This window comes from Apodemus sylvaticus, chromosome 17, assembly GCF_947179515.1.
Source record: "Apodemus sylvaticus chromosome 17, mApoSyl1.1, whole genome shotgun sequence".
Classification (NCBI taxonomy): Eukaryota; Metazoa; Chordata; class Mammalia; order Rodentia; family Muridae; genus Apodemus; species Apodemus sylvaticus.
In genome coordinates, this window is record NC_067488.1 from 46,612,650 (window position 1) to 46,628,265 (window position 15,616).

The 15,616-nt window shown below is 53.9% G+C and overlaps 1 protein-coding gene across 2 annotated transcripts in view; it reads right to left on the bottom strand.

Moving 5' to 3' along the window:
* Myh9 (myosin heavy chain 9) overlaps nucleotides 1–15,616 on the bottom strand; it is a 79,776-nt gene that overhangs the window by 14,085 nt on the left and 50,075 nt on the right. For both annotated transcript variants that reach the window (XM_052160276.1, XM_052160275.1), the window contains 14 exons: nucleotides 15,094–15,157; nucleotides 14,441–14,539; nucleotides 14,058–14,201; nucleotides 13,427–13,522; nucleotides 12,490–12,608; nucleotides 11,117–11,269; nucleotides 10,092–10,265; nucleotides 8,514–8,687; nucleotides 6,745–6,859; nucleotides 4,540–4,733; nucleotides 4,311–4,432; nucleotides 3,167–3,236; nucleotides 1,207–1,367; nucleotides 402–510 (listed from right to left, as the gene is read on the bottom strand). In XM_052160276.1, coding sequence (XP_052016236.1) covers nucleotides 402–510; nucleotides 1,207–1,367; nucleotides 3,167–3,236; nucleotides 4,311–4,432; nucleotides 4,540–4,733; nucleotides 6,745–6,859; nucleotides 8,514–8,687; nucleotides 10,092–10,265; nucleotides 11,117–11,269; nucleotides 12,490–12,608; nucleotides 13,427–13,522; nucleotides 14,058–14,201; nucleotides 14,441–14,539; nucleotides 15,094–15,157 — 1,794 coding nt within the window. The remainder of the gene's footprint in view (nucleotides 1–401; nucleotides 511–1,206; nucleotides 1,368–3,166; nucleotides 3,237–4,310; nucleotides 4,433–4,539; nucleotides 4,734–6,744; nucleotides 6,860–8,513; nucleotides 8,688–10,091; nucleotides 10,266–11,116; nucleotides 11,270–12,489; nucleotides 12,609–13,426; nucleotides 13,523–14,057; nucleotides 14,202–14,440; nucleotides 14,540–15,093; nucleotides 15,158–15,616) is intronic.

Genomic DNA, 15,616 nt, shown 5'->3' on the forward strand with positions numbered 1-15,616 from the left:
AACTGACAGAACAAGTGGCAAAGGTGTTTGAGACCTAACTGTCCTTATTCACTATGTGGACAGATATCTGCCCACCTCTGCCTCCTGAGCGCTAAGATTAAGGCATGTCCCTCAGTGCCCAGCTTGCAAAGGGCACTTTTAAAGTCTGGGGGTGTAGAGTAGAAATTCTGAGCAGCTGGCTGCCGTGGGCCACCACAGGAGGGTAGTGTCTCTCACATGGGGCAAGCCCTACCCACAGGAGCTGCTCTCTAGTTTGGCCCAGCACAGACACTGCCATCCACAGCAAACAAGTGGTGTTGAGGCAGACCCCTGGACAGGACCAGGTTAGGCTCACATGCTGAGCCCCAGGGAGCTACAGGAAAGGCAGCGAGAGGAGGCTGGGTGGCCTGCAGAGATCCCACCTTGGTGAAGAGCCTCCACCACTGCCAGTTGCGCAGCCTGAGGTACGCGGCACAGTTCCTCTGTAGGACCTTCATGGCGGTCAGCTGCTGCTGCCTCTTGGCAAAGGCCCTGGAGACGAAGGACACGGTCAGCCACGGTGTGAGGAAAGGACGCACTGACAACCCTGGCTCAGCAATCGCTCAACACACAGTGGATGACAAGGGCTCGGGTCGTTCAGCCACTGCCTCCACAGAGGTCCGCTCAGGCGTAAAGGGTCTACGAGAGCCAGTGAGCTACAAGACCTTAGCTCGAGATCTAACTGTGGCCTTAGTCACGATCTGCATCTGTGTCCAGGGGAGTGGGCTACCCGGCCCTGCCGCCTCCCTGCCTGAGCTGCTGCTGGTGCACAGCACAGCATTTGTGGGTAGTAAGCCGTGCTCGTTTCCAGGGCCCAGAGCGCACACGGGGACCGTCCTGGAACATGTGTGCCTGCTGCAGCAGGGGAATCCGAACACGTGATCTTACATTCTGAGCTCAGGCTGCCTCCATGGAGCATCATGACAGGCCTGGCTGCCATCCCCACATGGTGACAGTGAGGATGAGCAGACACTTGGGACAGTCAAAACTCAGTGGACTGACTCCCACTAGACTCCTTCATAAATAGCCATTTCTACCCATTGAGAAATCCAGGAGGTAAAGGGGTCACAAGAGCCCGGGGCTGGCCAGGTCCGGCGAGGCCCCAGAGGCCTTCAACCATAGCTGTCTTTACTGCCTCAGCAGCAGCAGCACAGGTGAGGTGAGTGGGTAAGGGTCCCTGCAGCTTACTTCCTGGCCAGGTAACCCCTGCAGCAGGCCTGGAAGCCAATGATGACGTCGGTGATCTTCAGGTCCCGCTCTTCCTCCAGGTGGGCGAGCACTCCTGCCCGGAAGAACACTTTGCTCTGGCCAATGCGGTACAGGTTACTGTCGAGCTCCAGGGCTTTGATCTAGAGGGAGAAAAGCAGACCACTGATTGCGCCACTCTGCACACCGGGAGAAACGGCCAGGACGTGCCTCAGCCCAGCCGTACAGGAGTACAGGAGTGGCTGCACCTCCTGCAGGAGCAGAGGGCACAGGTCTCAGGGACACTGAGAGTAGGAGTAACACAGAGCAAGGTGACAATGCAGACTGCCAGAGAAACCCGGGACTCTTCAGAGACCTCGTCTACCTCCTGCCTCTGCACCTGGAGTCACGCTCCGCAAGCGCTCACCCAGGACGTCCTCCACTGTGAGGCAGCTGAAGGTCTCTGGCACCAAGATTAAAGCAAGGGCCTAATGGGCCTCAGGACCCAACGCCACCTGGAGACCCTGGCTTGTCCACTCATGAGGCCACTTCCCTCAGCTATATGAGGTGATGGTTCAGTTTAAAACGAAAACCAGACACAAAGCAAGTAGCAGTGTCTCTTTCCCAGTAGGGCCATGGGCACTCCCCAAGAGAATGTCAGAAGCACTCAGCACAGGGCCCAAGCACCCAGTGAGCACCAAGCAAGTTTTAGTTATCATGACAAACTTGGGTAACTCTAGGAGGACAGCAACACTCATTAGAAAGCCCACATGGCAGGGTGTTCTGCTGTCAGCTGACTAGACTTAAAAATCAGCCAGGAGACACGCCTCTGGGTATCCTGAGGAGGTATAGGTGCCACCATCCTACGCACTGGGGTCCTGAACTGAATTAAATGGGCAAAGGAGAAAGCCGCCAAGTGCAACTCATTTCTCCTGCCGATGCAGACACATGGGACCAGCCGCCTCCCTGTCTTCCCACCACGCCCTCTTCTCCCTCATGATAGACTCTACCCTCAAAATGAGAGTCAAATGGGATCCCTCTCTTCCCTGAAGTTGCCTTTCATCAAGTACACGGCCCCAGCAATGAGAAGGTAACTAACGCAGGTGGATGTGTGCCAGCCAGGTAGCCAGCCTGTCTGACTGTCTGGAGGATGCAGAGTAAGCTTCCATTGGCATGGAGTGTTCTACGTGGATAGCCCACCCCACAAGAACATGGCTAAGTGCCTATATATAGAGAAGAAGTAATCCAGACCCCAGGGGAGACGTCCCCAACCCTGCCCTCCCCACACTGGCTGACAAGCATCTGGACAGCAGGCAGCATCCCCCTGCCCCATGTCCTTCCCCATCTCAATCTCCCAACTACTGAGCATCCAACTCTTCGTATGAGTGACCCTGCCTCCATGACTCGGGACAGCAAGCAGTGGCTACTCACAAAGGCCAGGCTGGGAATAAGATGCATAAGAAACGCAGGAAAGGGTGCAGGGTGGGTCTGAGGCCCCAGTGTAGCTATGGGGCACTGGGACCATTGGTGATTAAACCAAAACCCAGAGTGCCAGGGCAGGAGGGTGTAGGCAGGGAAAGCCCAGATGTTGGGTCAACCCCTGGACCACTCCCTCAGCCCTGGCTGTGAGCAGCTGCCTATGGACATGCTGAGTACAACAGCCAAAGGAAAAGGCCAAGAAAACAGTAGAATTGTTCCCTGAACAGAACAGAGCAGCTGCCGTCAGTCCTGTCTCCTTTGGCCTAGTCCTTGGGGTCTGTCCCGGTTCCAACACATCCCTGACTACCCGAGGCCTTTGAGGACAGCCTCTCAGGGCACTAGGAAAAATCAGAACCTAAGCACAAGCAGAGACCACATGGCACAGGCATCTTCAGGTCAAAATGACCATTGGACACGCGTCACATGAGCAGCTGGGACCCACCAGCCGAAGGTGGTCGCCCCGGGGAGCTGCAGCAGGACTCACCATGAGCACACACGCCTGCTTCCCATCCATGAAGCCCTTCGGAATGGAGTTAGGGGTGAGAATCTCATACCTGAGGACGGAGAGAAAAGTCAGCCACTCTATCCACGTTTCACTTCTGCACGGACTGCACCTTCATCAACACCTGAGGCCACCCGTCCAGTGCAGCAGGGGCGTAGCGCCGCTCACTGAGTCTCCAAAGGACCCCTGCCCCAGACACACCCTGCTTCTTCCTTGACTAAATGGGTAAGGGGAGCAAGCTTGGAGAGGACACTGGGACACTTCAGACACAGGGTAAGCCACGGGCTCTGCTAACCACAGAGTCCTCATCTGGGACCCAGGGACTGGCATGCTCACAGGTTCCCTGGATACCACACATCAGCCATGAACAGATGGCTGCACCAGGGTAGCAATCAGCACTCAACAGTCACCAGGCAGATGAAGAAGGCCAAGGCACGAGCTCCTGCACAAACAGCAGGAAGCCGCAGCCCCGTCCAACCCTGCTCCATGAGTCCCTTCAGTGACCACGAATCTGGCTACTCCCTGCACAATGGCCCATCATCAGCCCTGGGAATGAAAGCCCGCACACTGATGCTCCTTCCAGTGACAAGATGGGACAACTCTCCTCACGTATGTAGTTGTGCTGGATTGATTCTCAGACATATGAATTTAAGGTCCCCACTGGCAGCCCTGTGTGGAAGGCTTAGGAAGTGTGACCTTGTGAAAGGAAGTGTGTCCCCAGAGATGGGTTTTGAGAGCTTAAAGACTCGGTGCCATTTCGAGTTTGTTCTGCTTTCTGTTACAGTTAGAGATGTGAGCTCTCAGCTTCCAACTCCAGTACAGGCCTGCTACCACACTTCCTGCTGTGCCGGTGATAGATTCTTACTCTGAAACTATGAGCCCTATAGAAACCTCTCCTTTAAGTTGCCTTGGCCACAGTATTTTATCACAGTAACAGAAAAGTCAGTGAGACAGTAGTGGTACCGGAACTAGGAACCATCTCCCCCCAGGACAGAGGTGAATGCAGAGACCTTGCTGTTCACACATGTGAACACAGCCCGGGCTGACGGTCCCTTTAGGAAACAGGCCACCTGAGGCCTACTCCACTTGTAGCTTGGGGGTCAAACAAAGGCCTAGGCCAGCTCACCTCTGCCGGAATTCCTGGAAGACCACTCTGTTGGGAAAGCCCTGGCGGCAGATTCGGATGCCCTCAAGGACGCCATTGCAGCGCAGCTGGTCCAGCACCAAGTGTGGGTCCAGTTTGCCGGCCTGGAGAGGAAAGCACACGCGGATAGATAGGCTCACTGCTGTGCCCAGGAGCTAATGAGTACTGGGGAGGCGAGCCCTGCTGCCGGGGCGCAGCCAAGCACCCGCACCTTCTTCTCATGGTTGGGGATGATACAGCGGACAAAGTTGGGGTTGGTGTTCCTCAGCGTGGCCATGAGCTTGGCCAGCTGCTCCTTGTACAGCTGCCCCACGGTACGGAACATGCCCTTCCGGGTCTTGAAGGCACCGGGTAGTGCTGTCTCGGACATTCCGGCCACTTGGTCCAAGCCAATGATTCGATCCACTGTGAAGAACAAAGCTTGTGAGCACCAATGCCACACTGAAGGCCAGGGGGCACCAGAGAAACAGACATCAAGACAACGAGGAGAGTCTGTGGAGCTGCAGGACCCTTCTACCCTGAGCTGAGACGTGCAAGGATCTCTGGATAGGGCAAACCTGACCTGGGCAGGAGGCACAGGGGCCGGCACATGTTCAGAGGCACATCTCTAGTGCATCACCAAGGCCGACCCTGTGCTCCTGTCCCCTACCCTAGCAGCCTGGGAAGCCCCTCCAGAGCTGATTCCCCAAAGTCAATCAATGAAGTTGGAAATGTGTCTGGAACTGAGAGGATTCCCTGAGCGTGGCTCTGCCTTAAAACCTGGCTTAGCACAGAGAGGTTCCTATGATTCTAAGTTAAAAAAAAAAAAATTAGTATCTGAGTTCACAGACTTTTACCTAAGAGCACTGGACTAGGAGCCAAGCAATGGGATGTCCAAATATGCTCAGCCCTCAGACAGGACCAGGACTCATTATGCACGGTCCTCCCTCAACAGAGACCTCTAAAGCAGGTACCAGGGCAGCCCATGGTAGCGTTAGAAACAGTCTGAAAACCCAGTGCTGCCCAAAGTATTCCTAAGGGTCTTCCTGGAACATTATACAATATTACGTGGCACGTGGGTGCGGCCCACAGGTCCTCATCCTCTAGACCAACCCTAAAAGACATGGTCTGATCGTATGGTTCACACCCCGCAGCCGCAGCAGTGAAATGAACAGTTTCTCCAACGTAACAACAAAAGCAAGTCAACCAAATCCAAGCAGAGCCACTGACATCAGTTTAGAGCAAGGGCTAGGATCAGGTCTGAAGGCAGCTGTCACTACGTACAGGTTATGAGTTCTGCGGCAAAGCCCAGCTCCTACTCCTGTGTAACCAGAGCAGTCTTCCCTATATGAGGACAACTTTTTTTTAAAAAATGAAATGTGGCTTAAAATGGAAGCCACAGTGGGGCTCGCAAGCCATGTGACTTCAGTGCCCCCCTCCCCCACCCCCACACAGGGCCGGTGAAGTAGCCTGGGGGTGAGCGGCTAAGGAAACACTTGGGTCCTAGAGGACCAGGGGATGTGGCCTCATGGCGAGTGGTCCCTGTATTACCCTGCTGCTGACCCACAGGGCTAGGGCTCTCTGAAGACTGTTGAAGGATCACACAGCTGCCCTCCAGTTAAGACACTCAGCAGCACCGTCACACCTGAACCTCATGCAAGACACACAGCTGTGCAAGCAGAAGATACCGCCTCTAGGGGGAGCTCTAAGGAAGCCAGGGTTTTTCCCTTGGTTTTCTCTATGTAGGAAACTTCCAACACCCCAACCCAGTCCTTCAGAAGTGTGGCTTTTCTATTGGAGGCCTGGGCCAGGCATACTGAGGACAGGAGCCCTGGGCAGCACAGAGAACAGGCATAGCCAGGCAGGAGGAGCCATAGGGTAAGGAAAGTAAGACAGAAACGTGCAAATCGTGCACAGCCCTGGGTATGCCACACAAGAGACCCCAGTGCAGGCAGGCAGCCAGTCACCTGATTCTAGGTGGAGAATGGGAAAGCGGCGATAGAAATAGGCTCTCTGGGTGCTCTGCATCTCTGCAACAGAGGGGTTAAAGCAAGACCCAGGCAGAGGAGAGGGGAAAGAAGAGACAGAAAAAGAACGGGTTCGAGGCGACCAGTCTCCTAAGGAGGAGAGGCAGAAGTGCAGGGATGCTTGCGGGTGCAGGCCTGTGTGGTTAAGGCTGGGCGACCTGTGGAAGGTGCCTGGCCGCCTGGCTAGAGAGCCAGCAAAGCCGAGGGAGCCTCTGCCCTGGGGGAGATGGCTACGGTGCTGTTTGGGGCAAACTGTCCCTTTCAGTTCAGACAGATCTTCCTTGTGAGAGTCACAAAGGACAAAAGACACCTGGCCGGTGTGGTCCTTTGTATGGCGGCTGGGTCCTGTACAGAGTGGGAGGAGGAGGACAGGCCCAGTGTGAGGCAGGCCTGGAGGGCAAAGGGCGTACCATCCTTCCACAGCTCAGAGACGAACTTGTCTGAGGACTGGTGGAGCAGTGTGGCGATGTTGTCGTTCAGAGGGTCCATGTTCTTCATCAGCCACTCGTCGGCTTTATAATCCACCTGCAAGAGGCAGAGACCGGTCATGAGTTGTTCTGGGGACACAGACTCTCAGAACGCTAAAGGGACACAGAGAGCCCTGGTGTGAACACCCTCTGACCTGGTACTGCCATCCCCGAGAAGCAAGTGACAAGGGACAGAGTCAACAAGGACTGACAAGACATTCTCTGAGGGGCTACAAATGGAAGTCGGCCATTAGGAGCAACACAAGCTGACAAGACACGCTGAGGGAATGATGTCACAGCTAGCCACAGATGCTGTTGTCTTTAAAGTAGTAAGAACACAAGCACGAGTCCTTTTTATGACCACCTCAGAACACACTCCATGTTAACTAACATTTCTTTGTAGTCATAAGGCAAGTTATGTCTGCTTCTCTTTTGTCTTTTCAGAACACCCGTGTTTTCTATAACTGCATGCATTGCTCTAACCTTTTCAAATACATCCTCAATAACACAAGAGCTACTTGCATTGTAGAGGGTCCCAGAACAATACAGGCAGAGCAGCAGGACCTTGGCCTCCCTCTCTCTAGCTCGTGGGCAGCGGCTGCCTCTGAGGGACGGGTGAGCGTCTGTGTTCCTAACACACACGCTGTAAGACAGTACTCCAGGGCGAGTGCTGAGCAGAACACACCCCCGCCCCCGGCACACACAGCACGGCTAATTTCATTGGTCAGCACCGGTCAGTGGCAGGCACTGTCCGGCCTTCTGTGGATATACCGTAATGCAGAGGAAGCATCCTGTGAGCTTCTGTGCTGGTAGCTGGGCCCTGTTGCGGGGGTGGAGGGAACAGGAGGCCAGGAGGCCTTCCGAGGGCAGCTGTGTAAAGAGTGCTTTGATTTTACTGGATTTTTCTGGACACTTTGAGAGAGTTGCTTCAGCAGCCTTAGGGGGCACTTGGGCCTCACACAGGAGGGGCCAGACAACACAGGCCGGGGAGCATGGCAAAGGCCTGAGGCACCACTGAAGAGGTGCCCACAGTCCCGACTGTGCGCCCCAGCTAGCACTGAAGACTGGGAAGAGCAGAGGCTGCTAAGCAAAGGGCGGCTCCCGCCTTCGCCTAGACTAAGTCAGGCCGAGGCCCAGGAGCACACGCGCCCTGATGAATCCTAGCCAAGGGCTGAGCGCAGCTCCACCACACACCAGCTGTGTGGCCCCACGACAGCGGCTGCTATCTACAGCAGGAACAACTCCCTTCCCAGTGATAGAACAAGACTGGCAATGTCTGGAGACGGTGTGGGAGGGTGCTACAGCCAGAATTCTTGTGGGAGAAACCTGGGGTGCTCTCAATACTGCAGAAGCACAGGTACAACAAAGACAACTGGGCTGCTAGAACCCAGACACCTCGCCCTGGAGAACTGACCATGGGCTCACCTCACCTCTGTCTCCTCCCTGATCCGGAGAAGGCAGCTCAAAGAGCTAAGTGCCTTGCCCCAAGTCACTCAGTTCCTAAAATTCAGGGTCTCATTTCAGCTCCAGATTTCAGCTCCAGCCCCTCCACCCCTAAAACACATTACAGCGCAGCCCTGACACCCCAACCATATTCCATAAGCTTCCAACACCAGAGCGAGGCCTGCGTGAAGGGGCTCTGAGGCCGTGTGCGGCCTGCCTCCTATAATGTACACTACACGGCATCAGTCCTGCCCTCCTCTGGCGCTCACCTTGCCGGCGTAGTGAATGATGCAGAAGTCAGCCTTGTCCTTCAGCTGCTTTGGTTTCTGGAACTTGGGGTGGGTGCCCTGCTCCTGCACCACCTTCTCCACGAAGCTCTTGTCAGTGGCTTTAGGAAACCAGCACTCTTCATCTAGCAGGGCCAGGATGCCTGGGGGACCCGCCTGGAGGAAGGACAGCAAGGGCACAGGGTAAGCAGGGATGGGGCTACGCCCAGCCACGGGAGGGAGGATCCAGGTGCGGGGAATCCTCAGAGTTCTCACAGAGGACGGGCATTCTCCAAAAGGGAAAAATTGTGTCATTAGAGATCAAGACCTGAGTTAAGAATTCTGTTTTAAGATGCCTCTAGAATCTGGGCTACAGCTGAGGTGATGCGCTCTAGTGGGTCTTCAGCAGTGAAAGACACTAGTGAAACTCCAGCAACAAAATGCACAGTTCCACGGCCACACCCCCAAGTGTCTAGTTCCAGGGTGCTCAGAGGCTGCCAAAATGACTGTCCCTGGACTAAAGGCCCCTCTACCCAAGCCCTGGCCCCCACACTGTGACTACACCACTGCTCAATGAGGAGACTAGAGGTATAAAAGAGGAGAGGAGCTGGAGAGATGGCTCAGCGGTTAAGAGCAGTGACTGCTCTTCCAGGTCATGAGTTTAATTCCCAGCAACAACCATGATGCCCTCTTCTGGTGTGTCAGAAGACAGCTACAGTGTACTCATTAAAATAAATAATTTTTTAAAATCTTAAAAATTAGAGAGAGAGAGAGAGAGAGAGAGGAGGAGAGAGCCCCAGAGACTTCCAGACACTGAACTTCTAAGAGATGGTTACTCAGACACTTCAGCAAGCGTCTGACACTCCGGAGCCAGGTGGGGTCCTGACAACTAGAGATTCCATTAAGGAAAGAACAAAAACAAGACCCCTAAAGGCCAGCATCAAAGTACATGTTCCAGACATAAAACACTTGACAGTGTTTCAAAGTGCTTAGGCTTTCTCCTGGGCCTTCTGAGAATCTACGTGACTCAATGTCCAGGATACTACAACTAGATCGTCCAACCACACTCAGGAGTTGACCCAGAGATGGAAACAGGTCAGGCTTCGAAACAGTGCACAAACCGAAAAGCCCAACTGGGTGCCCTAAACTCCATCTAGCAAGAACTATAACTATGGTCAGATTTAAGGAGGAGGAAGGCTTCTTCTAGCCTAGCCATCTCAATAGTCAAGGCCATGGGATAAATGCTGTGTGGCTGTGTTGGTCCCAAGCAGATTAAAGCTGGGTTTTAAGTGAATGGCTGCACAGTTCTGTGCTAAGCAGAAAGGGGTAGGGGGAGATGTTACTTCACAAAGGCATGCTGTTTCTTTAAGACAAACTGGGCAGCACCTGCTGGGTCTAAGGAAAATAGAGTGCTCAGCCCCAGTCACATCCCCATTCAATTAGGGCATCTCTGACAGGGCTTGTGCTGTGAGCTCTCCCGACAGCAGGAAGACTAGATACCCACAGCCAGCACAGGACTGCAGGTGTACAGCAGACACTGCAGAGAAAGCGAGGCACCAGCCAGACCAGTGCGGCTCTTACCGGCTTCTCAATGAGGTCGATGCAGGGCTGCAGGTCAAGGCCGAAGTCGATGAAGTTCCACTCGATGCCCTCTCGCTGGTACTCCTCCTGCTCCAGGATGAACATGGTGTGGTTGAACAGCTGCTGCAGCTTCTCGTTGGTATAGTTGATGCACAGCTGCTCGAAGGAGTTCAGCTGCAGGAAGAAAAAGGCATCAGAGAGGGCCTTCCTACCAAGGGGCCAGAACCACAGGGAAGGCTCGCTGCGACACCTCCAAGCACTGCCTGTAGGCAGCCTGCGGCCAGAGAACTGCTGGGCCCTACTCCACAGCAGGGAGCCTCTGCCTTCTGAGGACAGCTGCTCTCTAACAGGCTGACAAAGCCCTGCTCAGGATTATGTTCTGAGATAAAAAGAGACTTTAGCAAGAAAAGTGTTTTGTTGACTAAGCTAATCAAAACACCAGACTATGGAAATACATCTGAGCTCCTCATGAACTAAGATTAGCTGTGGGCTTCCTCTCCAAAACTGAGCCATGGATGAAGGGAGTGACGCCAACAGATCTGTGACTCTGCTGCTGCCACCGTGGCAGCGCACTGCACTCGAGTCACAAGGGGGAAAGTTACAACACTTCAGTGAGATATCAGTGACAACTGAAGACTGAGTTCCCCAAGTCTACGCTCTTGGTTCCTCTGAGGCCTACTGTGGGCAGCAGATGTAGGCCCTCACAGCTCTTCCAGCTGGATCTCAGCCTTCATCCACAGGAACAGTGTGCGACCTCAAAGTGCAAACTCTGGCTGGGAGAACCAGCCGTCGGGCTGCGTCGGCCCGTGACCTCTCCAGGAGCTTGACCTCAAAGGCCAGCCCCTCTACACCTGCCAGCTGGCCATGGGCGTGCACCGTGTTCTTTAACACACACCAACAGTGTTTGAGGCAAAGAAGACTGCCAGTGTGAGCACTGACGGGACCCTGACAAAAAAGGCTCAGGAGCCAGGGAGACGGTAGCCAAGAAGCCAAGGGAGCCTGGGAGTGAGAAGGCCATAGCTTACATCAAAGATCTCAAAGCCAGCGATGTCCAGGATCCCAATAAATGAGGCGCCCTGCCTCTTGGTCTTGTCCAGAGCTTTGTTGATGCGAAGCACTAGCCAGCGGAACATCCGTTCATAGGTAGCCTTGGCCAAGGCCTCAATGGCAAAGTCAGCCTAGGGATGACATCGGGGGCATGAAGGTTAGACACAAAGTCTGAAAGCCGTGTGCTCTGCCCCAGTCACTTCCCTGTGAAGCTCTCCCCAGGGAAAGAGCCGAGGCATGAAAGCCAGGGAAGCATCACAGATCCTCTCTGAAGTTCTGTACAGAGGCGACAGCTGGGACATCTCCATGCCCCACAGCACAGTGGATCCAGGTATCTGCAAAGACCTTTGTTAATACTACAGGTGCATAAAGTATTTACAGAAGTGGTAACATCCCAAGGCTCACTTCAAAATAGCACAGGCGAGGAAGGTAAGGACTGAGCAAGCCTGGAGATCCGCTCAAGTCCCTTGGGACAGGCACACAGGGGCCTTCTAGGTGGTGACTGTTTCTAAATCCCCATAATAAAAAGCCAGAATTGAAACTAAGTTACAAGGAGAGTCTGCAGGAGATAACAGTCCTCTTGGGTAAGACAATAAACACTGTTGCTCCTTCTGACTTTGTTGTATTTTCTGAAGTGTTTCAGTAGCATTTTTTAATGGGGGGGGGATCTGACTTTCTTGTTAATTCTTATGGACATGAACTGTGGGCAATTAGGAACACAGGCTTTTGAAATGTCATTCATGTCTTTTCTACCATGGCCCTTCCTTATCAGGAGCAGCCACAGGCTCCCAGTTACCCAGTGGGATCCTTTAGTAAGGGCCTTGATCATGCCATCTTCCAAGACCTGTCACCCCATAAAACCCCATGACAGAGCCACGGATAAAGGCAGAGGAGGAAGCCCGGCCTTCCAGGGCACTGGGTCCAGGAGTGACAGGCACACTTGGTGGCAGAGGGTAAAGGCCCTCCCTGCCTGTCTCTCAGCACATGGAGCAAGGCAGCAGATGGTAGAGAAACAGCCACTTGGCCTGAGTTCCGAAGACAGTGCGGCCATTGCTGGCACCTAGAACAGCGAGGCCTCATTTTAAGCAGAGGCAGGGTGCGGCAGCATCTTGAGCACCAAGCAGCCTAAAGGCAGCACTTTCCAAAGGTGGACATAGGCATGTCCCTCAGCCACTGGCCTTTGCAGTGCTGAGCTCACAATAAGGAGTTCTAGTCAACAATTTCCACACAGCTGGCAGCCCAAAACAGGCCTCACACTGCACAGCTGCAGGAACAGCTTCCCAGGAAATGCCAGGTCATGTGACAGAGACAGAGACAGACAGACAGACAGAAAGACATACAGACAACATACCTGCTCTTTGGTCTGTGCCTTCTGCACATAGTCTCTGCCCACCTTGATGCGTGGGGTGAGGATGCCTCTGGTGAAGTCGGTCACGTTGATCCCCAGGAGGTGGGACACCTTCTGAGCAGCTGACAAATTTGAAAAATAAGGCAATGGTGAAACGTGGTTTAATTAAGGCCACAGGTAGCCTATGAGCGCAGAAGAAAGATGCAAAGGCAATGCACAGTCACTGAAGCCAGCCACAGAGCAGGCCTATGGACACGTGGGTAGACCAGAGGCCTCAAACAGTGTTAATGTAGGTCTCTATCCAAAACCAGGCCTTCCAGGGGACAAGCCCACCCGAGGCCCAGTAGTATGCAGTCCCACGGAAGTATGCAGCACAAAGCCCACAGCCCACGTTGAATGTTTTTAAGAGACTGCAAGTGAAGACAGTGCTGTAAGACTCAGACAAACAGGAAACGGCAGTGGCTGAGAGGTGAGTTACATGGTGTCACATCCTGACCACTGCAAGGATGAAGCTCAGGCTACCTTGTCCCTCAAGCACAAATGGCTTTTAGCACCAGGACAAGTGGTTTGACTTCAGAAACAAGTGAGCAAAACTCAGGCCAGGAAAGAAGGTCCCTAAGTCCCCCTAGCTCACTGGCGCAGATACCTGCTGTACGTGACTTACATTTGTTCAAAGGACACAGCAGGAGGAGGACACAACAATGCACAGCTGTAATGCCAGCTACTAGGACAGGTGACCAGCAGCAGAACGCCTCATGTTCACAGCCAGCCTGAGCAGCATGGCTGAAATCCAACTCAAGAAAACCCCGAAAACCAAAACTCAAAATTGGCGGGCTACACCCCCACAAACACAGACAGGGTTAAACAGAGAGTAGGGTTTGGAATTTCTGATGATTTCCTCCTGAGCATACCCTCAGTTCAGATGAGAGCCTGGTGTTACCTGTGTTGTCTGGCATGGACGCCTGGTCAGTGTTCCGTTCCTTCTTGAAGACAATGTTGCCAAGCTGAAGGACTCCAGAGATGACCCGCAGCAAGCCTTTGGTGTTTAGGAAAGACAAGTCAGACTGGACAGAGGTTAGAGGAAGCCCTAACTAGTTGTGGGTAGCCAGTCCACAAGAGATCCTTGGCTAAGCACGGGTACTGCCCTTCCTGGGGTGTCAGAATATCAGGCCTTATCTTACCATGTGGAGGCTACCTGCCCTGGGGGCTCACTGCTACTCAGGATGGCCTGTGTCTCCTAGACCTCAGCTTGACAGCACTAGTCAGACATGCTTCTGCCTCAAGGCCCATTGCTGCTTTTATAAATACCGTTTACTGGGACACACTTATGCTCATCTGTTAAAGTAGTGTCTGTTACTGAACAGAGCATCTCTGGCCGGCCAGCCTCTTCCACACTTCAGAGTCATGACTGTTTCCTTGGCTTGCCCATGGTGTCAAGCCTATTCTTCAAAGACTTCCTTCCATTACACAGGGATCCCCAACCCCAAAGCCTACAGGCCGCTCATCTGCCTCATCTGCCCAGGGGCAAGCCAGCTAGTCGCAGCACCCCACCGCAGGACAGCCCGCCTCACCCATCTGCTCGTCCTCTGGGATGCCCATAATCCTCATGGCCTCCATCGTCTCCTGGAACATGTCCTTGTCCTGCTGCCCAGGGATAGTGACGTGCCCATTGGACAGGAAGCGGTATTTGTTGTATGGCTCCAATAGGAGATCAGCTGTGAGGAGAAGAAAGGCATGGTCAGTGAGGTATGCGACTCACAGGCTCCAGGTCACTTGGGGATGTGATCACCGGGGACCACTCCGCTGGCTCAGCAGATACAGCGAGCATTTCCGTTAACTCAGAGCAGCAAAGCTGAGGCTGAAGCTGGGCCTGGGCCTCGCTTCTCTCCCCCAAGACCAAGTCTTATTTGCTCCCCAGTGACCTGCAGCCCCTCCCAGTGGAGCCCTGACTCACTCTTCAGGTGCTCTCCGGCCCCAGACAGCAGGTAGTAGAAGATGTGGAAGGTCCGCTCCTCCTTGGCTTGACGGATAGCCCGAGATTTCTCCAGAAGATCTTTGGGTAGGTTAAAGAGCGACACGACACGGGCTGGAGGGAAGGCTACCCCCTGCCTTACTCCCATCTCCATCAAAAAGAACTCAATGTCAGTGGGAAGGAAGGAAGAAAGGCAGAGAACAGCCAAGCAGGGCAAAGCCAAGCACCCTGCCTCCAGCCTTCAAAGAGACTTCTGGACTAAACGTGCAGCTCACACTGGGAGAGACATGTCTGCTTAAAGGGGCTCTGCTGAGGGCGAGTGACAGTACTGTGGAGGCACTCCACAAAGGCCCCGGGCTGGTGCAAGGGAGACATAGAACAGCCACCATGGGGCTGCCACGCAAGGGCCCCACTAATAACTTCCCGTAGTTCCCTCCTCATCTAAGCGGATCCTCTCCCGGGTCACATTTCTAGTCAGCTCCTCCATGAGTTCTTGATATTCTCCCAATGCCACACCAGTGCTAACACGATAAGGTGTTGGGGGGGGGGGTCTGAAATGGGGAAGCAGCCTGTCCTCTGAGGGCCACCACCTCCCACAGTGCCCCAGCTCTTGATTCAGTCAGCCACAAGGATACACGTCTCAATGTTGGCACCAACGATGTAGCCATTGACATCAAAGTTGATACGGATGAATTTCCCCTGAGGAGAGACGAGTACAGAAGAGACAAGTCTCAGAAGAGGGACAAGGGGCCCAGCCAGCCTGCCTGTTCCCAGAGACTGAGGAAGACCAGAAGCTCTGTGTTTAAAAGCTGAGCCAACATACAGGACCCAGAGGCACTAGGCTAACCTAGGTGTCCAGCGGAAGTGGGCTCCTGCCTGTCATGGGCAGTTCTCCCTCCCATGTGACCTGACCCTGGGAACCCACTGGCTGCTGGTATGACAGGACACAGACAAGACTTCCTCACTGGTTTCTCCCATCTTCTGTGGAGGAGGTTGTGGCCATTCTAACTAAGAGGGGGAGGGGCAGGGCCATACTGACAGGAACTTGAACACCAAGTGGAGGAGTGAACAAAAACTCAAGTCTTTCATTGGGTAAAAGCACCAAGTGGGAAGCCACAGTGCCAAGATCGGTGCACAGCGCCTTGTTCCCCGAGAGCA